General features: G+C 40.7%; 2 protein-coding genes across 5 annotated transcripts; one reads left to right on the top strand and one right to left on the bottom strand.

Moving 5' to 3' along the window:
- The first annotated feature begins 718 nt into the window (after positions 1–718).
- Positions 719–7,150, top strand: LOC141019688 (germ cell-specific gene 1-like protein). 2 transcript variants are annotated; one of them, XM_073494672.1, is made up of 6 exons: positions 719–1,278; positions 1,862–2,184; positions 4,443–4,490; positions 4,613–4,777; positions 4,889–5,000; positions 6,596–7,150. In XM_073494672.1, the coding sequence occupies exons 1-6, from the start codon at positions 1,184–1,186 to the stop codon at positions 7,038–7,040; spliced, it is 1,188 nt and encodes a 395-aa protein (XP_073350773.1). In that variant the 5' UTR covers positions 719–1,183; the 3' UTR covers positions 7,041–7,150. The 2 variants fall into 2 exon arrangements, with proteins under 2 accessions (XP_073350773.1, XP_073350775.1); XM_073494674.1 differs by having other exon boundaries at positions 1,213–1,297.
- A 1,392-nt stretch (positions 7,151–8,542) lies between these two features.
- LOC141019636 (epithelial membrane protein 2-like) lies at positions 8,543–25,984 on the bottom strand. 3 transcript variants are annotated; one of them, XM_073494616.1, is made up of 5 exons: positions 25,960–25,984; positions 12,368–12,450; positions 11,550–11,658; positions 10,001–10,141; positions 8,543–9,899 (listed from the first exon to the last, which is right to left on the bottom strand). In XM_073494616.1, the coding sequence occupies exons 2-5, from the start codon at positions 12,443–12,445 to the stop codon at positions 9,739–9,741; spliced, it is 489 nt and encodes a 162-aa protein (XP_073350717.1). In that variant the 5' UTR covers positions 12,446–12,450; positions 25,960–25,984; the 3' UTR covers positions 8,543–9,738. The 3 variants fall into 3 exon arrangements, with proteins under 3 accessions (XP_073350717.1, XP_073350716.1, XP_073350715.1); XM_073494615.1 differs by having other exon boundaries at positions 12,368–12,455; positions 25,960–25,981; XM_073494614.1 differs by lacking the exon at positions 25,960–25,984 and adding an exon at positions 14,215–14,514 and having other exon boundaries at positions 12,368–12,455.
- Between the last annotated feature and the right edge of the window lie 46 nt (positions 25,985–26,030).

The raw sequence follows: 26,030 nt of genomic DNA, 5'->3' as shown, positions 1-26,030 counted from the left end.
AGGTAATGCATAGACAGTTGAAATAGTTAGCTAAAAGTAATGGAAAAGTAGTCAAAATAGCTAAAAGTATAAATGGTCGGAATAGATAAGTAGGATATGGCTAAAAGTGATGGATAATTAGTAGAATAGTTAGCCAAACTAATGGCTAATGGTTGAAATGGATAGCTAAAGGTAATGGACAAATTGCGAAATAAGCTGAAACTAATACATAAATACTCGAACCAGTTACCTAAAAGTTATGGATAAATGGTCAAATAGCTGGAAGTATAGATGGTCGAAATTGATAGGCTAATTATAGCTAAAAGTAACCTTATGCTTATGTTGGTGAAATAGTTAGCTAAAACTAATGGCTAATGGTGTAAATAGACAACTTAAGGTAATGGATAAATGGCTGAAATATTTAGCTACAATTACAGGAGGAATTGTAAAATAGGCTACCTAAAAGTCATACATAAATACTTGAAATAGTTACATAAGAGTAATGGGTAAATGGTTGAAACATTCAGCTCCTGATAGACTCCAAACTTGACATAAACTAATTTAAAATTGGATTCTTCAATTGTATTGACCAAACATTGTTGCAGTATGTATCCCTACAGTGTTAAAAACGTCCAGATAAGGATATCGTGTCCTTCTTTAAAAGTGACTCATGATCCTCTAAAAATCTCTTTACACTGAAGTTATTAAACTTAACTGCAGTTATAAAATGACTGCAGCCCTTTATTGTGGTGTCACCACCTCTCGGAGTCAGATTGTTGCCTCTGAAAGTTGGTGTACAGATATGGAAGTAAGGCAGTATTGTCCCTGAACTAGTGTGTATCTGACTTATTTATCCACCGTTTCAAGGTCATGTTGATTTGAACAGAAAACACTGAGTTCTGCATGCCTTCACAGGCTGGAAAGCGTAGGAAGAGGGGGGGTAGATAAAGGAGAGAGGTGAAAGAAATAGATCAAAATGAGTCTAGGACTCAAAATGAAAACAGATGGAACAGAGTTTGGATTTATACGGATGGATTAAAGAAGAGGAGTGTGTGTTTGTGTTTGTGTGTGTATGTGTGCGTCTCTGTGTGATATGCTTACAGTTGTGTCGGGTTGCTCAGGGGTCGGATCATAAGACTGACAGTCACACTGCTCTCAGAGGTCACTGTGACGGCCAAAATCCTCCCATCACTCTCACTATCAGATGAAGAGTGAAAGGGAGCGCAGGCGGCTGGAGGAGCAGGGCCGGATGTTTCTTTCAGCTTCCACGCTCAACTCCATGAAGGAACTGCAGATAAAGTAAGAGAGGCTGAAGGAGGTGAGTGTTTCTTTTTTTTTTTTTCTTCTCCCCTTCGTTCAAATTTAATTCACCGCTTGACGTCAAGCGCTCAGAGGTATCGGTTTAAGCGTCTGTCTCCTGGTGAGGTTCCATGGTGACAGCAGTTTTCCTCTATATTCCTCTGATTTAGCCGTCTGTCGGCCCACCAATTACCAGTAGTGTGCTGATTTTCTGTCACAGTCTTTTTATTCTTTAAATGTGATTAGTCATGTAAAACGGTTGGCTCCCCCGCACCTTCCTCTTTCAAACGCCTCACTAATCATCTCAGGCAATTGGGCAGACCTGCTTCTCCTTGGAAACTAATAACATGCTGGTGATATTTTTAGTGACAAGCTGCAGTGGAGGTGTACTGGATTAACAATGAAAAACTTAAGCCACTCATTCCCTTGTCAGACATTTAACATACAGTGCTGACATGTGACCTTTTGTTTTCTGAGTGAAGTAGGAAATGTTTTCTCTTGAACACTGCTGTTAAGAATTTGAATATTTTACCACCTCTCATTGTGCACATGTCTGTCTCCATCCCTGCTCTTCCTCTGCCAGCCCAAGCCCTCGTTTAATCCCTGGCATGATGGCGTTCCTGCAGCAGATGCGCTCCCCTCGCCTCTCCTTTATCCAGACGGTTGTGTCTCTCTTCCTGGGCGGCACTGCCCTCATGTCCTCCTACTGGTGTGTGGGGCAACAGAAGGTGCCCAAGCCCCTCTGTACAGCCACCAAGCACACCAACTGCATCCCCGTTCCTGGCGTGTCCAACTCCTCCAACATCCAGTTCTTCTGGGAGACGGGGGACGACCGCTTTGTCTTCCCCGCCTTTCACACTGGCCTGTTCATCATCTGTGAGGAGAACATCTACGCAGACACATGGGGTGAGAGGGGAGGAAAATAGGTGGAAATGTGAAACAGATTTAAAATGTTTAGATCATTTTTGTGATTTCTATAGGGACTGTTCAGTTGTTTCTAAAAAGACAAAAAGAAAAACAACCCAGATGTGTCATTAGTGACCCTGAAAAGGATTAAGCAAGTAGAGGAAATTAATAAATGAGAGGACGCAGGATTTAGACAAAGAAATCTATGCAGAAGTGCCGACAGACCTCCGTAATACATGTGGCAGTATTTACAGAACACAATCGGTATCATTTGAAGGGATTTCATTTGCATATCCCTGGCCATATGTGTTGATCAGGTTGTGTGTGTGTGTGTGTGCGATAGAGGATAATCCCAAGGTGAGATGAGGAAACAGGAAGCGAAACAAACTATCTGTCCACTAACTGTGGCACTAGTGCGACAACAATGAAATAGGTCAGAGGAGGACAGGAAATCCAAGGTGATAATACGAATTGAGGCCGTAGGTGTGTTAATTTGTACGTGTGCCCATGTGTGTGTTTGAGTGTGTGTGTGTGTTTGTGCTGAGCCCAAAGAGGATTATCATCAGTGTGTGTTCTGCTCACAGAGATTTAGACTTCAACAGCATGACTCAATTATGGATTAGAAACCCAGAGAGAGAAAGGTTAATAGGAATCACAAACATCGGCCGGGTTTTCAGCATCTCATTTGCAGCTGATTTTAACGCCAGAATAAGTAGGTTTTCTCTAAAAAAAGCAAAACAATGTATAGACCGATATAAAAATAATCCCTCCCAGTCCTCACTGAAGACTCACTCAAAGTGTCTGTATCTGCAGAGACCCTGCACTTTCCAGCCAATCACAGCGTGCGAGCTGTTGTGCTGGCTCCTGATGTCGTTGACCCAGGTGGGAGGGGCCAACTTTGAATGTTGTGTTTCCAAACCGCAACCTTCGGATCCTGCTCAGTCGGCCTTTAAGGGGTTGAGATTGACTGATACTGAATTTAAGCTAAAAATTCAAACTGATTAATGATTTGGTATTTAATGGTTGGCATCGATGAAAGCCGACCATTATGAAGGGATCCAAATATTGTTAAACTATAATTTGTGTTTTTTAATGTTGATACTTTGTACCTGTATGTATTTGCACACTGTGGCATTGCCACTTTTACGTACAAGATCTGAGTATTTCTTCCACCACTGACGAACAGTTCATTGTGTAACTACATGGAGGTGAAATGGGGTCAACCATGATAATTTGTTGCCTGAGTTAATGTCACATTGATGGCTATTATAGTATTTTTCTTGAATGCTGTATTGCAGCATTATGTATATCAGAGTAATAAGCATTTGCATAATAGATTTATAATTCCAAAAAATCATTGCAAGCATTTGAATGAATGTTAATAATGTATTTAGTACAGTGGCCCTGAGAACTCAATGCACTGCAAATGAAAATGCGATTAGAGAATGAATGAAAAAGCAAAAAAAAGCAAGATATGTAGAGAAAAACGCTGAAAAATGCAAACAAACAACCAAATATAGTGAGAACAGTCAAATAAATAAACACATATAAAATAGACATTGGTTGTGTTTTCTCACTTTTCGTCAAAAGTCTGTCCTTGAAAATGTTTTCTTCATTTCCTTCTGCTTCGTCTTTATGCATCTGTTTTCTTAAGTCGCAGTGTGTTGAGCTTACCGGCCACTGTAATTTAGAGCCAAGTACGGTACTCTGATTATTGCAGCTGTCATGTAAACACACTGGTAAACAAGCCACAAAGAAGCTTAGTCGACGGCAAAAACAAGTTGGTTTTATTTATTTTCTAAATTGGCATTGCCAGCAGTGGAGGAGAAACACATTTTTGAGGATGACACACAAAAGCTTTCATGTTGAAATAATAAGTGAAAGGAAAAAAAACTATCAACAAAATTATAAGTAAGAGACGCACTAAAAAAGTCTCATTCTGTGGTGCTACGTGCCCGAAGCCCCATCCGCCCAGATTTACACCAAACAAATCTTATAATCTCCTAACAGGTTACTTAAGGCCGTGTCAACAATTTATGCAAACTGTTACCTCAGTCTGGTTATTCACACAGTAATTGCAGTGTTCATTAAATGTGCAATTTTTAATCTATTTTTCTTGTAAATAGACAAACAATGCTGACTGTGCACCAAAATATCACCACTTTAACTGTTTTCTAAAAGCTTTTCAGTGCCAACAGCTACATTTCCTGTTAGTATAAAATGTCTTACTACATTTAATTTTGTCTTTTGAATTGTAGAAGAGAAGTGTCGAGGGTTTTATACTTTAACTCCAGGGTCTGAAAAAGGTAAATGGATTCATCACTTTTCAGCATTTTTGTGGGCACTTTGTTCTTGGTTGGCTGATTGCTTAAAAATCCAAACCTTGGTCTGCCTCCGTGCTCAGCCTCTTCTCCTCCTCCCTCCACAGCAATGATGTGGCTGTCACTTACACTGGAGCTCATGTACATCGGGCTGCTGTTGATCAGCTGCACGCTGCTGTCTGTGCAGTTGTGTATCAGGACCTGTTGTCCCTCCACGCAACGCTGGGGACAGCTGCTCAACGCTTTTGCTGCTGTCTTCACAGTCCTGGGAGGTAGGTATCTGAATCAGACTTTGGTAGCTACACATAATAACCACCATGACGATCATCTTCCCTTTAAATTGCTCAACCAGTTGGGTATATTTACTTCATTTGTCTTCGCAGGTCTGCTCGGGATGGTGGGTCACATGATGTTCATGCAGGTGTTTCAGACCACTGTCTCAATGGGACCAGAGGACTTCAAACCTCACAGCTATGGCTACTCCTGGGCCTTCTAGTGAGTTCATTAGTACTGTGCACTAAAATCAGATACACATGGGGCCTGATCGAGACTGGAATCCAAGCCTGCTTTGATCCTCACTCAACTTGGCTGCTCCCTTTCAGACTGGGCCCAGAGTGTGCTGAGGGTTTTTCTGGTTGTGCATTTCTTGCAAAACATTTACTTCCTGTTGAGTCTTTGCCTGAATAACTTAAATCCATTGTGATTTAGAGTCATGTTTCTCATCTGGGTCAGGTCCAGATGTTCAGAGCAGCCCAGGCAAACTTTTCCACACAGAATTCTGTCAGTTCAGACTCCCAGTCAGCTGGGACATGTAGTCCCTCAGGCTTGCTTTATGTTTGGGGTGTTCTCCTGTCTGGCCATGCCCCACACGCTGTCCTCAACACATTCTTTGTAGCATCATGCTCCCAGTTTTACAACCACAGCTACAAAACTAACTACAGTGCCCCTCAGTAGAGTGCATACCTCCACCAAGGCCCAATTCAATCAAGCCTAATCCAATTTTAAACTTGATAGCACGTTTCCACTTAATTTTGAATCAGCAATAGCTGCTTTACCATAATTTAAGCTCACTAGATCGAGGATCAGCATCAAATTGTACTCACTCATAGATAACAGCCACTACATATGCTGGATTTTTTTCATTAAGATCTATGCAGTATTCCCTGAGAGATTAATGATAATCTTGCAACGCCAAAGAAAGTAAGAAAAAATCCCTGGATCCGTCCCTTCATTTGGACCAAATGCTAATGGGGTCTTTTCTGGACTGAGACCCATCATCCGCCCAACTTTTGTGGAAATCAGTTCAGTAGTTTTTGTGTCATCCTGCCGACAAACCAACAAACCAACCAACAGACATAGGTGAAAACATAACATAGCCCTGGGAAAGAGACTTGGACTGGAAATGCTCTTTTGATTTAAGGCATGAACTATCTCTTAAAACAATACACAGAGTATATGATACACAGAAAAGACTGAACAGGGTGGAGTCTGGATCTTTTTGTGTTTGTGCTGTGAAAAGCAGAAGGGCGACTTCATACTTTTATTCATTCGGTTGAATATAATAAAACACGCCGCCCGTGTCTGCTTGGCACAAGCAAGCAGATTCTTGGGAAAAGTTCAAAAAATAGAAAATATCGATCTTGCACTAACCTGTGAGAAGTAGTAATGCAGTTAATTGGAAATCTGTCTTCTACAATATCTCACAGGATAAATGAAATTTTCCAGCTATCCCACTTGACAAAATAAATGATTCTATTTAATATGAAAAAGAGGATTTCTTGAAAACTTGGCACCCACGTATACAATTAATGGCCAGAGTCTTATTGTTGTTCTTTAAATAATGTGTGTGTGCATTTGTGTGTGTCTTGGATGTTATTGCGCTGTTGTGTGTTACTTTGTTTTTGCTGAAAAACTTAAGAAAAAAAGAAGTAAATCACACTCACACTTGCATTTTCTCTCAGGCCAAAGTGTGAATAGACCCACTCTACAGTGTACCAGGTTACACAGGGGTTCACACCTTCTGCGAAGATGTTAAACCAAGCTAACCACACATTGGTGATATCCTTCCTGTTCCTCTGTGTTTCCGTCAGTGTTGCCTGGCTCGCCTTCACTGTCTGCATGTCAGCCGGCGTCTCCACCCTCAACAACTACACCAAGAAGGTCCTGATGGTGGGACCCAGGCGCACCTCCGGCCTCAACGCCTGCAGCTTTAACTTCGTGGGGCTCCTGCCACCTTATTACAACCCAGCCACCCCCCTGGCCTGTCCCCCGTCCCCCCCGCGGATCTCCCACTTGTCTCCCTACTACGAGCCCCCGTCTGCAGCGTTGCCGGCCTCCACTCCGAGGCTCACGCACTCCAACTCCCTACCGCCTCCCCTCTCCCACTCTGACTCCTTCCCTCCTCCCCCGCCCCACCCTGCGCCTGCATCACCATTCCACCGCCTCTCCCTTCCTTCTCCATCACCCCTCCACATGACCCTGCCAGGACACCAAGAGGACCATTACAATGCAGAGGAGGACTACAGCCCACTTTGAACCGCTGTACATGTCTAGACTGGATTCTCTTGTTGACTTGAGGACCTGTGCCTATCACAACCCATCATCACCAGAATAAATGTTGGCAATTTAAATGTCAGTAAACCATAGATATGTTGAATTTTGCATTTCTTTATGGTGCAACTTTACGTTTATTTATGTTCAGTTTTCAATTTTATGTTTTTTAGTTTAAGGCACAAAAAACACCTGTCTAGGATTAGGAAGAAATGATCCTTATCTTAAAATACCAGTCTTTGTTGCCACAAACATGGCTGGGAAATGTCCCAACATCTTGTCAAAAGAAAATGCAGTGGTTTCACGTTTAAACGCCATCTTGGACTGCGGTCTCTGGCTTGGCAGCCAGCAGCTGTCACGCCACCACCATCCCCTCCACTTCCCAACATGAAAGTCAGCTCATGTACATGTGAACGCAGTGGCGGACTGCTGTTGTTTCCACTGTTTGAGCGGCAGGGGTGAAAATAATTTTTTTTAAAAAGGGCCCCACAGAAAGTTGTGATATGTTTATAGTGAATAGAGGACACTTTACCACATTTTGTCTGCTGGAAGGGCACCTTATCATGTTTTATCTATCATAGGGGCACCCAAGAGGGCACTTTCATAGCGTTTCTTTAAAACATGACAGTGAGTCCACCAGTGTGTGAACGTGATACGACACGTATTGTCGTATCTTCAATATGCCACGTACATATCTCAACATAACCGTTATTTAAATACATCAAACTGGGCTGCCTATCTTGGCATCACATTTTAATGTTTGTTATGGTTTCTTCATGTGACTCAATGAATCCAGGTAATCAGCCATGATCATAATCACTCATTTCTAGTGAAGAGTAAATGCAGAGGACACCTGTAACTGACAGTTATTGGTTTGTAAACTGAACATAGTAGAAAAGAGCTTCATATACTGTCTTATTTAATTTGTGTATATACAAGATACGGCCGTGGATACTACTGTATCTTTTGTCAGATGGCAGCAAGGTGAACAGACTGGCTATGGTGGGTGTTGTCTTTTAGTATCCTTCGGGCTCTGTGCAGACAGCTCACTTCACCAATATCACTGATGCTCTGAAGATGGTACAGTGATGTTTTGGGCGGTTTTAATCACCCGCTGTAGAGCCCTCCTGTCCTGGGCTGTGCACAAACCATGCCAGTTTGTGATGTTTCCAGTCAGGATGCTTTCTATTGCTCCTCCGTAAAAGTCGCCAAGAATCTGGCTCTGAAATGTAGCCTTCTAAAGTTTCCTTAGGAAGCAGAGCCTTGTCTGTGCTTTTTCTGAACTATTATAGGAACTATTTGCAATTTCATAATGTAACAGGAAATATTTTGTCTTGGCTGAGGCACAAAATTTAAATAAATGTGATAATCCCTGTTTGAAACATTTCACATCTTTCTGTCTACAAGCCTTAAAGGAAGTTTGCAACAAAGAAGCCAATAGAACATAATTATGACAAGTGGAGAAGACACAAAAAATAACTTCAATAATTGGTTGGAAATCCTGTTTTATTATTGTAAAAATCGCTGTCATTGTCATCCATAATGAGAAATAATGGTAGCAAAAATACAACAGCATCAGACAGAGCATTATGGGAGACGAAGCATATTTACACGTTGTGTCTCACGCTTTGAAGGTCAAGGCAGTTGCCTTTCTGTCACACTGATTTGACAAAGAAGGAGAATACATGAGAGGTTTGAAGGTGTGGTATATTACTGGTACATGGTTGGATTTACATTACATTATAATTGATAAGTTGAGTTATGTATAATTACAGGTTAATTATTTTCTGTCTCTCTACTCTGACAGCTTTATATAAACCGTCTACAGTGATGTAGTGTAAGAGTTTCTGGGCAGGCTGATATAACAATGATTTGGCATTTTACTTCAACACAAAACTGGTTGTCATGATCCTAATTAGATATAATTGCAAAAAAAACTCAGCTGCATTATATTATTGTATTTAAACTTTATATCACATTTGCATCATTAGATCACACACAAATCTACAACAGGTGGCATATCATGGGTTTTTTAAGGCTTCAAAACAGCACAACTTTGCAAAAATCAATGCTGCCATGCTGTAGTTACACTCGGTTTAATTAGTGGCACGTTATTTGAAGTAATACCAGCGCAGATAAATGAAAATTGGTGAACGAACAATAAAATAACAAAAGAAAAAAACAAACTAAAATGATAAACTCGCCCCTTTTTATCCAACACTCGAATCCATATCTATATGTAAATACATCAAAGAAACAAAAGCACAGATTTGACTCTTCAACCTGCTTTTGTTATAATCCAAAAACATTGATAGATCTTAATTTATTATAGCATCTCATACGCATTAAGGCACATTTTAAATCTAAAATCCTTAGATGCCCACAAGAAATCCAGCCCAAAACTCGTGCTTGAAAACATACTCAAATACATCTGTGCTTGACTGAGTTTGCCTTTTTACTACACAGTCTGTGAAACCCTGACAGCACACTCAGTTAAACACTCATATGTATTTGAGAGGATTGAAAGGTCTGATATATCTGTAGCTGGATATACACAAGCAGCTCAAATCTGATGTCCAAAACAGGCAAATATAACACATCTGTGACTAAAACCAGATTTCAGCTGAAGGAGTAGATCCAGCCAAAGGTTTTGGGCTGGTTGGAGCTAGCTCTAGTGTCCTTCTCATGCAGTCTTCTTACGTAGCACAAAGTAAGTGATGGAGGAGATGAACGTAAGACCGAAGGCGATCCAAGCCAGGATGTAGCTGTGACCGTACCAACCGTCTTTCTCATTTAAGTGGAAGCGGTCTGTGTAGATGGAGGCTGCGATCATGATGCACAGGCCTGGAGGGGAAGGAGACGTCGGTGAGGACATGATTGAGGGAAATGCAGAGAGATGGAAAGTAATCAAAACGAGATTGAGAAATTTTTTTAAAAATACTCACATGCGAGGAGCTGAAAGATGCCAGAGATGGTGAACCTCTGTCCTTTGGCGAGGGTAAAGAGCTGAGCCACGAACACGAAGATGCCCAGGATGGAGAAGATGCAAGCGAGCACGGAGCTGGCCTGCACCGCCTGGAGGTAGTCTGCAGGGGGAGCCAGAGAGAGGGCAACACAATGAGGATACACGTGTGTGATGGGTAGGAGAGGTATGTGCTAGACATCACCCTGACACACCCAGAAGACAGCGATGGTACAGTGATACTTTGTTTTGAATCTGGTTCAAACATATTAAATGTTTTAGGATTTTAAAACATGATAATTACGCTGCCACGTGAGGACAAACAACAACTTCTGTACGTTTTGTATGCTTTGAAGATCCAAAGCTGTAATTACCGTTTAACCAAAACCATACCCATCCCTATACATAAGGTTTAGGAGGCAAACACAAGTCTTTACTTTCATTTTGCTACATAATGGTACGTCTTGTATGTCTATGTCTATATGGCAGCATCATTTTGAAGTGCTTTTAATTTGCAATGTGAAAAACATAATAATTTGGATAACTGCTAACCCGCTGTGTGTCCACGACTGACTTACATTCAATGTTTGGGAGGATGTGAAAAACACTTTAAAAAATTGTTACAGCTACTTATTTTTCATTTCACGTGAAGCTCTCAAAGAATTTTTGTTCATCTTACTGTAAAAGATGAAATCTTACATGAACACACTATTTTCTACTACAGTTCTGGTTGTCTCAGGGGTGATTTCTGTTTCTGTCTATCTCACGTGTTAAGGGGGCGGGGCTCATTTAGAAACAGGTGATGTCATGTACTTCTGTGCGCCAATCAGAATTTAGCTAAATTTGAATCAAAGTCTGTTGTCAGTTGGTGAGATGTTTGTAAATCATCTGATCAAACCACACACACACACACACACACACACACACACACACACACACACACACACTGCCCTAATGACGCAGGTGGGTTGAGTTTTTCAGCGCAAATATTTAACCCATTAGTCCGCTGTGGTATTTAATAATATCCTTCACACCGCTTAAAGTACTAGCTGAGCTAAGCACACATCCATTGTAATTTTTCCAAATCAGCATGTTTTTCTAACCATTCAAGCAGATGCCAAACCATCGTTTTGTGATTTTTTTGTGTGTCTTTAAAAGAAAATCAACATTGTCCACCTCTTACAGAAAAAATTCTGTTGGGCTTTTCCTTAACATAATTACTACTAACTACTAAATATAGTTGCTAGTCACCAGTCGGTTAATGTTTAGTATTAGAGAATTACTTGAATACGTAGATTTAAAGCCAGGTCTTCAGTGACTTTAATAAATAGTGAACACAATCAGTACAAAGACAGTAAGTCGTAGTGTGCGTCAGAAAACCGTTTAAACAGTGAGGGAGCAGTTTGGTTTTATTGAGAAGTAAGTATGACTTTGAGTGTTCAGGTGTTGTATGATTGGAAAACAGGTTCTCCCTACTCTGCTTCTTTGCAGCACGGGCGGTGTGTGTGTGTGTGTGTGTGTTTGTCTCTTACCTGTTGGGTAGTGTGAGCCTGTGGGAAGATCAGTGAGGTTCCACACTCCGTTTGTCTGTATCCACCGACCCCACACATCAGTGCTGATGCTGTTAGTCATCCACCAGGCCTGAAAAGACGGAAGGACAGACAAAATGTTACAGTTGAAAAATACGTGCGATTTTGTTGCAGCTGTTGCTTAAATATGTACAACATTCCTGCGTCATCGGGAAAAATGAATGAATCAATTCCGAGCGGGATTGTGGGTAAACATATTTTGTGTGTGTGTCCACCCTGTGTTCTGACATGTATTTGTGTGAAGCTGCAGGCAAGGGGACAACAATCAAAAGGAGCCATGCACATCCGCTTGTCACTGTGGCATTCTCTCGCTCAGGTATGCGACACTCAGGCAGGAATCTCACATATTTTCATGTTAGTATTACATGTGCACTGTCTGACTGACGCCTTGCCTGCAGTTTAGATGAGTACACAACGGAAATGCACTCAGTGGCACTGAGTTACAACACGGTGGCACCTAGAAATGTCAAATATGTGGCCCTGAGAGGAACAGTGGACCACTGAGAGAGAAGGAATGAAGGCCAATCACTCATCAGTCCTGACTCTTTGCTGTCTGTCAGCATGTGATGGGATGCACATAACTCTTCAGAACTGTCATTTTAACACTCAAACTAGCCAGGAAGTTAGAGATGATGCTGGGGAAGTGATGCCTTTGGGCTGTAACGAGTCTTTATGGTGGAGATGATGGTGCCGTCCTCTACAAGCATGTGGAAATTAAATAATTCAAAGTGATTGAAACACGGCTAAATGTAATTACTTACATTGTCAATGGTGGCCACCAGGAGAAGGATGATGCCAATGATGTGAAGGGCAAAGATGGCAGCGAGGAGAATCAGCATGGTGACTGCTCTGGAGAGGGAGAGAGAGAGAGCGACAGGCACAAGAGGAAACTTGTTATTCCACTTCCCACTCTTTATTATGCAGCATGAAATAACTGGAGGGCTAACTCGACCTAATAAAGAAAGACACACACACACACACACCCACAACAACTAGCAGCTAATATAAGCTGAAAGAATCAAATAGGGCCTCAAACAAAGGGTGCACACTTCCTGCCTGGTTTCACAAAGGCAGCCATTAAATGACAGACACACAAACACACACACATCCAGAGCTGCAAAGCAAAAGACCAAAACCTGGCACCCACTCAGGGCGTGGCTTCACAACTTCTAATTACTTTGAGTTACAGCTAACGCGCTCCCAGAGAAATGCCTGCAAATAGACGGGCAAGATGATGTTCCTATCAAGAATCGCAGCCAGGTGTTGGAAAATATTTGTGCGGACAGAGATCAGTAAACAAAATCAGTTGATCGCTGGGCAAAGAGATACTTTTGGTACAGAGAGAGTGTTAAGGAGGGAAGTTCCTGACAGGCAGATGAGTTCAGACTTGTCTTGTGCTTTTAACAAACCTGCCACTCCTTAAAATAACTGCAGAGAATACCTGCTATCCCCTCTCTTCGCTGGTCCACACCTCACCCACTTGATTAGATTTTGAGAATGTACTTACAAAAGTGGCTAATTACAAAACTCTCTTTTCCACTGCTCTTTTGGCCTCTTAACTGTACCTGCAGCCGTTCCACTTCACCAGCCCCTCTACAGGTGGCTCTGCCCTGAGATATCACAGATTCAATCTCTGATATTCGCTCCAGCCTTCCTTGTAAGTGAAACTATCTATATCTGTATGCAACATTTAAGCTACATTGGGTGTGAACAGAGGAAGAGTCACATCTGGAATGTGCTGGTTCTTTCTCCAGTGAAGGAGTGGTCAAGGGCTGGGTCCACACATACACACACACACACTCACACTCAGCTCCCTTTCTCGCACGTAACCACACACATATACAGAGCGCCGGGGGCACACTGATACACGTGATCCCGCCTGACACATCCCTACCGATATTTCCCACCTTTCATCTGCTTTAGAGAGCTACAATGAAGTGAAAGGTTGACTTTTTAAATATTTGTGTAATTCTTTTGCCTGAAGCACTGAGAGCTCAAACAACAGCCGAGCTCTTGAGTTGCCAGACGACCAAACTTTAATGAACAACTTCTGGGTGAAAAAAATACAAAATAAAAAAAATAATAAGCGAACTTAAATGCTCAGCAGTTGAATGCTTTAAATTTGAAACACACTGGTGGAATACTTTGATCACCAAGAATTTTGCCTGGAAACAAGACGTGTCATCTGTTGCTGCTGGGAGTTTTAAATCTGTTCTGGATGTGGCATATTTTCCATTACGCAAAATGGAAAACAAATGGCTGAGGTTGAGTTTTACAATGTTAAAATCTGGAAAGGAAGAAAGAAAGTAATCCTCTCGCTTCAGTGCAACAACTGTTGCAGGTACTGAGCACATCTGGAAAGCAGCCTCACCTGCCCAGCTATGATGGATTGTTATTCAGTAGCAAAGTTGGAGGGACGTACACACACACACCTGCCTTTACTCAGTTTCCCTCATTATTTTCTTTTTCTAAATAGTGAAGTACAAAAAAAACCCCAAAACACTGGAGCAAATCAGAAGGACTCTTATTCAAACAGGACAGTTCTTTCTGCAGCAGCTGTAGAGAGGATAGAGGTATTTGAAAAGCACAAGAAGAATCTTTGACTTACTGTTTGATGCCGATGTGTCTCTTCAAGTCGTTCTCCTGCTCTCTAGGACACTAATTTCAGACTCAGAGTCTAAATGCACAAACACAAGCCTAGTAACTACCCACCCGCCCACTTTTACCCTGCCCTCTTTTTAAGTCCACACCCCAGGCAAGCCTCCCGCTCATTTGATCACGTAGTCTCTGCCTCTTTTTACGCCCTCCTGCTCGACTCCTTGCTCCCGTCCCACCCTCACTCCTCTGTCTGTCTGCTTTACACACATGCAAAAGCTCACTATTTCAACAACTTCAGTGGGCAGGCGATAGATTTTCCTTTTGTGTATGGGTGTCTCATATCTTTGTCATTCAGCTGATGGTGGTGATTTTCATCTGAGAGGGCCGCTGATGACTCACTGATGTTTCAAGGGGGAACTCCCACAACATTAGGCATTATTGACAATGATTCTACGCATGCTGCCATGGGGACCGACGGCAGCCCGGCCTAGTCACAGTCACACCGTTGCTGTTGTATGAACATAAACAAACAGTCAAACTCAGGCGGGCACAGCCGTCAGTGTAGTGTTTCTTCCTGATGGCCGCCCTTCGTCTTTTCCCGCTTTTGTTACAGAGGAAGGGAAGTTTCAGGACGAAGGAATGTTGTTGGTTGCGAGGGAGAAAGAGGTGGGGGCAAAATGGGTGCAAGTCATAGCTTGAGTGAGACGGGAGGAGGGAGGGAGGAAGATAGAGAGAGACATGAAGGCCGTGAGAGAGGAATTTGGAGGGGGTGTTGCTGGAAACATTTCACACTGCTGCAAGTTCATTAATTATTACTCAACATAATTGTTTTATAGCTGGTAGTGATTGATATGGTCCTAATGAGTCAAAATCCACTGCATCTTCAGTGCGTCACATGCAATAGTTTAGTTTAAGGGGGAATCTTTTAACATCCCTCAAGATTTTTGACTAAAATCACATCACATAATAATACAAGATAACATTTGCATCTTCTTCTTAGAGCCTGCTGATCCCAAAATTGTGGTTGAATTCCTGTGGTGAATCCGGGACATCATTTGGGCAGCAGAGCCTCATCGTAATCACATCTAATAATTCAAAAAGTTCCTCTTACAGTATGAGATGAAGGAGACCTCAGAGAACTAGGCCAAAGAGCAGTGTGTTACATCAGGCTCAATAATGAAAGTCTTAGAACGCCACACACATTATAAAACAGGACAAAACTCTTCCTGCATGCTGAAGGAAAATGAATGAATCAATAAAAGGGAGGGAGAATTTAAAGCAGGCGTGTGGGTAAACGTGGTTTGTGTGTTTGTTCACCCTGTGTTCTGACATGTATTTGTGTGCAGCTCCAGGCAACAACAATCAGGGGCACAAATGCACATCCACCTGTCACTGTGGTATTCCACAAGTCCCACTCAGGTGTACGACACCAGCCAAGAATCTCACATATGCATTTGTGTATGTGCATGCATGTGCATACTGTCTTGACTGACAACTTGCCTGAAGTGTGCAAAGAAGATAAAATGTCAGTAAATTGGAAGTGTAACCACTAAATTAATGCCGTGAGGTGCCAGCTGAAGTGTAACCATTAAACGTTGAGATGTCAGTTGGAATTTAATCACTGAAAGCAGATGAGCTGTCAAACAATAAGAAATGAAAGAAGTCCTGAAAGCAGTTAAAGTGTTACGTGGGAAGAAAGGGATGGATACAGTTGAAATGTCAATTGAAAACAGATCAAGTGTGTTCAAGCGGAAATGTCTGAAATATGCTGATACATGAGCCACACAGTGGACGCCGGTTTGAAGCTTGAATGAAATTTCAAAGTGAACAGATGAGTACGAAGAGGTTGAAGAGGAGTTGATTTAGAGATTGGCAAAACTGTCAGAATTAGAACATTCCTTTGAGATGACCCATGTGAGGCAGAGGATCATCAGTGCCAACCAGGAACAACTAGGCTCCCAGTCTATGAAGCCCTGACTGTTACTAACAGTCTGTTACTAACTTCCCTGCAGGCACCCGTTATTTTCCAGCATTAGTTCCTTTCCCGTTCTTCCCTTTACTTTGTTTACACGCACCTCACACCACTCACACACCTTCTCCCCTCTCATGCACACCATCCACTCTGTGCATCCACCATGTGTCTATTTGTATGTATTTAATTAATCTCAGTCTGTTTAATAAATTACTTTGTATAACTTTTGGTGTCTCACACTTTGTCATGGCCTTACGAGCCAGGTTTATTTTAATAGGGAATGTAATGTAAATTAGGGAAGTAAACCTTGCAAAAAAAGGGTTCAGAAGAAAGAATTTAATTAATTTCAGATCTCTTATCAAACATAAGCTTGTTTTTTCTTCTAAGACCCATGTTGAACACCTGACCACACAGGTGATACATTCCTTACGCACTGTTGCATCTTAAAACAAAAAGGCGGGATGGTCCTCTTAATAGGTGTGAATGTCGGATGCATGATTCACTGAAGTCACGCAATAACACAAACAAGCTAACTGATCGAGGCCAAAAACTCCTTTGTTTTGCCACCAGACACCTTTTTGTCAAGGGGTGGCTTTGGTGAGAACACTACAATAGCATCAGTTTCACGTTGGAAAGGGCTGTCTGAAGGCAAGCTAAAGCTGTGAAGATATTTTAATGATATTGTACACTTAACCTGATATTGATTTTTTTAGGTGGGCCTTTTTTAATGGGCTAAAACATGTTTTGCAGCTTCTCCCTGGTACTCCTGCTGCTTCACCAAACTGGCCATGCCAACTGCCACCTACTCTAGGTCATACACTGACTATGTAAAAGTACCTCATACAACCCCACTTCAGAAAACCTGAACTTACCCTTTGAGCCAGCAAAGCAGTTTAGCTCCCAGCTATTATTCAAGCAATGCAGTTCAGCTCCGGCCATTATTCAAGCGATGTCGAGCTCCTAGCTTACATTGCATTCTGCATTATTTAGCCCATGTCCACTAATATTTCTTCCAACAGTATTTCATTTAACTTTCAACTCTTATACTTTCAGAGATAAACTCCATTCAAACCGTATAATGTTTCAAATATTCATGCATTATGGGTTTTATTCAACTTTTGAATCCCATTCATACAGATTAGACCTTTTCCCATTTTTCCAACTCTTTATACTCTTTCAGCTGCTTCTTCATAAAAAAAAGTTAGGACAGCTATGCAGGTCACGCCTGCCATTCGTGCAGCAAAGCCATTAATCTGCCAGCTCACACTATATTTTTCAAACTATTCAAACCCTTTGAACTTTTATCTGCTCATATACTTTTAGCCAGAAAGTCTAATTAATCTGTCTTGTTCCACATCTTTCATACATCATCTGTTTTTTAACATAAATCACATTCATACTAATTAGGACCTTTGCCACGTGACCAGTTTGTCATACTCCTTTAGTTGCTTCTTCAAACAAAGTTATGACAGCAATGCAGTTTAGCTCCCAGCCATTGTTTAAGCAATGCAGTTTAGCTCCCAGCCATTATTCAAGCAATACAGTTCAGCTCCTACCTTACACTTTATTTTGCATCCTCTAGCCCATTCCCACATTTCCAACTATTTATATTGCTTCCTACACTTTTTCATGCATGTTTTCATTCTTATTTACTCACTTGTCTACTAGTCATACTTTCAGTGAAAACTAAATTGTCCTTCTTTTCCAACTCTCTGTGCTCGTTCAGCAGCTTCTTCAAAGTTAAGCCAGCTATTTAGTTTAGCTCCCAGCCTTTAATGAAGCAATGTAATCAATCTACCTTACACTTTATTTTTGCATTATTTATTCCTTTCCCACTCTTTCAAAATATCATACTCATTTCAACTTGTATCTGCTCATTCATACTTAAATCCAGAAACTCTACTTCTTCTCATACATTATGAGTTTTATTTACCCTTTGCCACTTTTCCAACTCTTCATACTCCGTCAGCTGCTTCTCCATACAAATTGAAGCCAGCAATTCAGTTTAGTGTCCGTTTATCAACAAATCTTAAAATATTCCACATCTTTTATACATTTTTGATATCATTCAACTTTAAAGACAGCAATGCAGTGTAGCATCTGCTTTTAAACCAGCATCAGTATTCACATCGCAATTTCTTTAGAAATCGCTTCTTTAGTTTATTTATTAGGTTTCACTACATAACTGCCTCATTATCTCTACTTTCTGGTCTCAAACTGAGCTCCAAATAATATTTGAATACATACAAATTTGACGTATCAAAGTCAGACAGGAAAGTCGGATACACACAAGTAGATATAGACAGACTTAAATACTCTGGGTGCGGACAAGGAGACTGAGGTCACTTGTTTGCCTCTGGTGAGTATAAAAATATGCCGACACTTCAACAGAAGTCTGAGTCAAAGGCTCAGCAGAGTACCTGGTCAGTATCATGTCAGGCTGCCGCAGCCTCAGGTATGAGCCAGCAGGATAATAACAGGCTTCCAAAATAATTTACCTGCCAATGCAGTGGCCTTGAAAGGCAGCAGAGCCTGCTTGAGTGTTTATAGTAAGGCTACTCGTGTGGCTACATTCTGGGGGGGTCATAGGGTTACACACACACAGACACACACAAACACACACAATTTCCACTTCATGCAACTTCATACTTCTATCCTACTACATCTCAGAGACAAATAGTGTTCTTTTTCAATATTATTGCTATTAATTAATATTAATCCAAAAACATCATATATAAAAGTACACCACTGACAGAGAACATTTTACTGCACAAAGAGTACTTTTACTTGTTATACTTAAAGTAATATTGCTGATAATACCTACATACTTTTTACTTAAGCGATATTTTGAATGCAGGACTTTTACTTATATTGTAGTGTAGCATTAGGGCTATTAGTAAAGAAAAGGATCTGAATACTTCCTTCACCACTAACACACACACACACACACCCATACGTACAAATACACTATCGCCTGACATCTCTCTTAGGAGTGAAACCAATTAACTTCTCCTTTGTTCAAATCTAAGAAGAACAGTGTGTTGTAATGTGGTTGTCATGGAAAATAACCTTTTTCATACGTAGACAGAGGGACTCAGAAAGCTGGAATGCTAAACATAGCCAGTGTTGAATTGTTGAACTAAATGATGTCTCTGCCATGGCAACACGTCAGGTCTCTGCAACCTTATGCAAATCTCTGATTTCTATGACAACATTGTCACACTCCATGGAAGCCACAGTAAATATACCACACATTTTACCACATAAAGGCAGACTAGACAGTATTTGTCAGCTGCTGTTTGTACTGTCGCTTTGGGCTGGTGAGCTGCCAACCCAAAGCGTCTGTGTTTGACGACCTGCGACCCAAAAAATCGACTATCTTTCCCCAGAATCACTACCGCCAAGAAAAATACACTGCGAAATAATAAGAAAACAAAGAAAATACAGGCAGAAACACACACCGCCACACACCTGTAGCAGTGTATGAGTCTATGCATTGAGAAAGCTGACATGAAAGAATGTCTTTCCATTCGTGTTCATCAGTCTGAATTTCAGACACCACACCTTGATTGTACTGCTTAACGTCCAAAGTGTCCCTCCCAAATCCCTATGGGAGAGAATGTCAGTCCCTTGAAATTCTGCACTTCAGCTGCCTTGATGGACAGTTCCCTAATATGTGAGGATGGTGCATGTACTCCTATCAGGACCTTTACAATTTGACTTTTTTAAAATTACAATAGTGATAAATCTTCGAGTACACCTGCTTGTGAGACACGATCTTATGATGACATAGAGGAGAAAAAAAAACAAGAGAGAGAAAGACTGAGATAAAGAGAGCTGGCATTAGAGAATGTGGTTGGACCTGATTCTGTTCTGGGCGTGTCAACCCCACCTTACAGGTGAGGTAAGCCAAGGGTTGTACTGTGCCATACAGTGTGTAACGGCCCTCCCCCCCAGCCCTTTCCACAAAGCATGACTACTGACTGAAACCAGCATGCATGTCTACTTTTTTCCACTTGAGTTATGCAAGAATCAGGCCTTTTTTTTAGTTCTTTGTATATTTTCGGGAGAGGAAATGCCATGAGTCATGCAACAGTCAGTGATCATTTGCAGAGTAAAAACCTAGTTGGTGTTTGACCACTCCATTGTCTACCACTGTGTGTATTGGGGGAGGGGGCGGGGCAGGAGCTTAGCCGCAACACGTTTTTTGGATCCAAACACAAGTCGACAAATCACATGCCTGTGTAACGAATGAAGAAGACCAATGAGGTGGCTTGCTCAATAATCAGCCTTTTGTCGTGCTGCTATTGCCGATCAGTACCGGAAAAACCAGAGTCATAAAAGATCACTTGTGAACAGTTGTGATATTGTCTGCGCTGTAAAGTGTTGTGTGCACAAGTATTAACGTTGATTCCTGAAAATACTTTCTCAGGGTTGGCAGGTTCAGGGTGGCTCTTTAAGTTCCTGAGCCCTGTTTACTGCACACTGTGGGGTCATTAAAGAGCTGAATGCAGGCCTGAATCTGCTATTGAAAAATGACCGAAATACACAGAACTTAACTATGCTACACTTTGACATTTTACATTGTGGAAAATAAGTTAAGTGGCCAGTCAAGAGGACCGTTACTGTAACTTTTCCAACATCTTCAACAAGCACTCTTTCATCATAGTTTACATGTCGCATCTTCTGTCTTAAAGCTGTGGCATGCATTAGATGTAAATAGACAAACAAGGCCTATAGTGGGACAGATTGCTATTTCTGGTTGAGTAATGTCAGAATCCCTTAATTAAGGTGTTTGTGAGGAGTCTCAGTGAGTGAGTATTTCAACATGAGTGTGTGAAACAAAGCCAGCAGAGCAGTGCCTACATGCCAGAGGAGTGAGCCTGACCACAGCCAAGTCACTGCTGTTTTACACAATAGTAAAGCTCTCTGTCTGTGGTTGACTGTCTCACTCCGCTCATTCCTTCTCTGTCTTACACAATGTCGCACCCTGCCCTGTGATTTCTAAACTCCTATTGTAAAAACAGCCCAACTACTAGCCCGACTATATTAACAGGAATTGCACAGATAATTTCCAACACTTTGGCTGTGTGCGTTTTCTCTTGAATGAGGCCGAGCAAACACAAGGGGCACTGTCAGTGGCTGTTTGTGATGAAACTCTCACCTCGCCCCAGGCAGTTGACTAAATGGAAACGCCGACCATCGCCCTCTTCTCTGCCGCAAGTGTCACCGGGCTGGTTTGGATGATAAGCCACTGTACAGGCATGTCAGTGGAGGAGTTAGACACAAATGTTCTCACACGTGTACTCATATTCACGCCTGCATACATATACACAGGCCTACACATCCTCATCTGAAACATGACCCCAGTTTCAGGAGAAAAACAAACATTTATATTGTACATACATACTGCATACTTATCATCCTCTAAGGGAGTGATGCATTGACAAGGTGCGACAGAAAAAACAACAACATGCACTAACAGCTTACTTTACCACTGTTCTTCTCTCTGATTCTCAGAAGTCAGATCATCATTTTCCTTTTTCCAGTCATCACCACCTCCACAGTATGTGTCCATGTTGTGGCCTTCTGTTCAACAATAACTCATTATTTGAAGGCAACCTCCTCCTCACTCCACCAGTCAGAAAATAATGGACTATTCTTTTTACATGTATATTCAAGAAGTTGAAGTGTTCAGTCGGGGGACATACAGGCAGCCTGGCAATGCTAACAACTGAGTAGGCAAAAAGAGCAGGTTCAATTAAGGATAACAATGAATCATAATATTTTGCAGTGGTGGAAAGAGTACTGAAAATCTGCACTCAAGTATGAGTACAGTTACATTGCTGAAATATTACTCAATTACAAGTAAAACTACTGGTATTAAAATAATAATTAAGTCAAAGTACAAAGTATTCTTCTCAAACACTACTCAGAATATTAGTTTCTTTTCAACTGTTGATGTTTAATGCATCATCAATAGCAGCAATAGTGCCTGCTGCAGAGTTTTGTGTTTTTTGTCCATATGTTAGGATTTACATTGGCCTGTTTGTGATGAGAGAGCCTTAGTGGCTACAAAAATGCAGGTTCAAATTGTACTCAGTGCTCGGTTATTATTTCAAAATAATGAAGTAGATTACATTAAGTAATGCATACTTAAGCACAAGTAAAATTACAGACTTAAAAAAATGACTTAATTGCAGTAATTTGAGTAGTTGTAATTAGTTATGGTGTTCCACAGGGTCCAATACTTGGTCCTCTTCTTTTTTCTTCATTGTACATGCCTCCCCTCTATTATGTAACACTGTATTTTAATAGCTACTAAGAAATCGGCAACTGTACATATGGTAAGCACCCGGTGGGCCTTACAGTTTAAAATGTTAACCCTAATTGAAACATTGTTTCATTTTATTTTTGTATTGTGTTTTGTTTGCCACCATTTATTTGTTTAAATGCTTTTATATACTGTATATAATTTGATGTTAAGCACTTTTAGATTTATTTTATGAATAAAAGTATAAATATTAAAGCAACATTATGTAAAAATTGGCATTTTATACAATTTGGCGCGTCTGCAAAGGTTCTGAGTGAAACACCACGGTCGTTAATACAAATCCCATGTCTGTAACAATTTGTAGGTGCTAACTACAAAAAATCATTACACCTAACAATGTTATGTTTTGAAAACTTGTTTCTTGAAGTAAACCTGTGTGTAACACTGTGATCCTACCCTCTCACTGAAGTTACATAGTGCAGAAAGAAGAGATAGGTGGGCGGAGTGGCTGTGACAGGGCCACTATTCACCCTATTACAATACACTGTACCATCAACATGATTTTGGAACTGTTATTTTAAGGTAAAAAAAATGACATAGTGTCACTTTAATATGATTATTATTAAGACAATATACGGCTACTACAAATATTACATATATTGTACTCTTCTCTCTACATTTGATCAAAATGTAGAAAGAAGAGTCTGTGTTGTTTTTGCCCTAACCTTTGCTTGAGGGGAAATCAAAATCAAATTAAGACATCAAAGAATATGCTGAGAGAATTTCTATCTAAGCATTTGCATGTGCCCAGTTGGCTGGCTGCCTATGAACTGAGTGAGAATCAGACAGCAGCAACCTCAGGAGTCCATTATGTGCCAGACATGGTGGATGTTGTACAGTAGATGTGAGTGAGCCACTATACTTTTCTGAAGGCTTCAGTACAGCTTCCAGCGGGGCGAACATTGTGTGTGTCAGTAGTGGTGCCCCAGCCACCGTTTACATTCAATAAAAAAAGAATTCCTCATATTTAGTCGAGCCAACCCGTTTCCATGGTTACTGGCTAGGGGTTTTCATTCTTGATTCACTTCCTCACCCTGGGCGCTCTTTTCGTAGACCTCACTCTATTTTTTTCCCCTCCCTCACTGACATTACTACATTTAACTCCAGTTTCTCCTCACGTGATTTCTCCTCCTCTTTGGGAAAATTTGTGCTCCTCCTGTTTCCTGCTCAGTGCCACCCCTGCGATAATGCCGCCCCCACAAAGCCTTGCTCTCTCAATGAAATCCAGACATACACACTGTACTCTCGCTCTGAGTCTAAAGAAAACAACTCCTGGCTGTAGCTAGGCAACTCCAAATATGAGTCATCCCACTGCCGCGCCCATCATCAACTGATTACCCCCCCACCCCCCACCCAACTCCTCGGCGTACACAGACTCACAGTTTTAGAACCACTTTATGAGGTGTAATTGTTTGCAGCATTTAAACTGTGCGGCTGAGGTGGCTCAGCTAATTTGTCTCCACGCTCCTCTAACCTACGTTGAGGTATACATGGAAAGACAGCCCTAAGGGAGACGCTGTGGGAAAATGATCGAGTTGGCCTCAGTTGATAACATCATGACCACAATGTGATGACTGATCACAGCTTGGCAGAGTCACTTAATGTCATACGGCAGCAAACTAACAGTGATCTTCTTTATTGGCTGTTTAGCTAAGTGCAGAAGTTCACGGACAATAATACTAAATCAGTCCTTTTTTTTCATAAAAAGATGGAGCATTTAAAACTTTTATTAGATACACCACTGTTCAGGCCAGATGGCACATAGGCAGTACAGAGATGGCAATAGAGATTTAGTTTCAATGACATATAAAAACTAAACAAAGAAATGCAAATTAATGTAAATCTTATAAAGGAATTAGGCAATCCTCCAACTGATTTAGCATGTGACTTATTTGTATCAATCAGATGATTCAGGTTCAGTTTGAAAAAACAGAGAGGAATGTATATAAAAGGAGGGCAAAGGTCAAATGATGTCAGGATGACATGAGAGCCGTCAGAAGGGCACGGCCACATATGTATTTGAGTAAATTAGTCTAACTGTTTGGTTTCAGAAGAATTCACCTATACATTATGACCAATAGTATTAAACAGATGGTACTAAACAGATATACTGTATATTTATTAAATAATGTGTGTGCTTCTTAAAAATCAATTTCTTGTCGCATAGCTTAGAAATTATACTTTGAAATGATTCTTATAAATGAAGCTTTGACAGACAGACAGACAGACAGATGGATAAGTCAACATGAATTTGTGGTCATGAAAATAATCCTCCATAATTGCTGACCCAGTGTAATGTAGTGCTGTTGCCCTCTAGTGGACAAAAAAATAGATTGCATTAAAGTTATAAACATGAGTTTTTACTTAGAGTAGTCATGTTACAAAATCACACTTAAGCAAAAGTGCAGAGGTGCAATGAGCAAAAGGAACTTCAAAAATCAAAATGAAATGTACGTATTTGTGACTATGTGATTTATTATATGAGACATTAGTAGATTGTTATTACTGATGTATCAATTTTCATTTTCATTTTATGTCGTGCTTTATCTGGGTGAAATGTCAGGATTGTGAGATGATTCAAAGAAGAAAACGTTTGATTCATTCGAACATTCATATTCATTTTTTTTACTTAAATCTAAGCTTTGTGTGAGGCACTGCATACTTTTAGCAGCTATTTAAATACATCCCTGTTAGAAATTTAGAGTGAGGGTAGATCTGCTACTCATAAACACAGACATAGACATCTGAAACAACAAGATGCTCCAACCAGACTGCTTTTCTGTAGGGGATCACAAGCCAAAAAGATTTTAAACCACTGGTTTAATCTATAGCAGAGCATTGTGTTTTGTAAGACTCAGATGTTTCTTTTTTATGTTAAATGTTATATAAAGTTGCTATGAAGTATCAAATAAATGTAGTGCAGTATAAAGTCCAATATTTCCCTCATGAGCGGAGTGCTGTATGGGTCTAGGCACAGGCTTTAGGCCTCCTTGCCACTAGGGGACCCAGACAGTAGAGAAAAGAGTATACAGTATACAGTACACATGCATGTATATGTATAATTTCTATATATATATATAAGTTCTTTTGATACTTAATATCAGATACTTTTACTCAAGTACTCTTAATGACTTTCACTTTAACCAAAGTAGTAATTTGACACAATATCTTTACTTTTAAGTATGATTTTTGGATACTTTTCACAACCCTGAACAATATCAGCTTCATTGTGCAGGATAAAGTACTCCAGTGGTTTCACCTCAATTGAAAGTGCCAGTAAATGTAAGTTCTCCATTTAAATATCTAAATCTGAATAAGTAAAGGCACGTTACATTAAATAATAATAATAAAAAATACAGTCTACCTAATGTAAACTAGTCATTTAATCCAGTCATGGCAGTGGAAGTAAAGTAGCAGAAAATGTTAACACTCTAGTAAAGTACAAGTACCTGAAAATTGCACTGAAGTGCAGTACTTGAGTTTGCAGGTACCCAGTCCCTCTCCAACACTGATTGTTTGA

Source organism: Pagrus major, chromosome 23 (assembly GCF_040436345.1).
Source record: "Pagrus major chromosome 23, Pma_NU_1.0".
Taxonomy (NCBI): Eukaryota; Metazoa; Chordata; class Actinopteri; order Spariformes; family Sparidae; genus Pagrus; species Pagrus major.
Note: the sequence above shows the minus strand (reverse complement) of the source record. Positions and strands in the feature narration are given on the sequence as shown.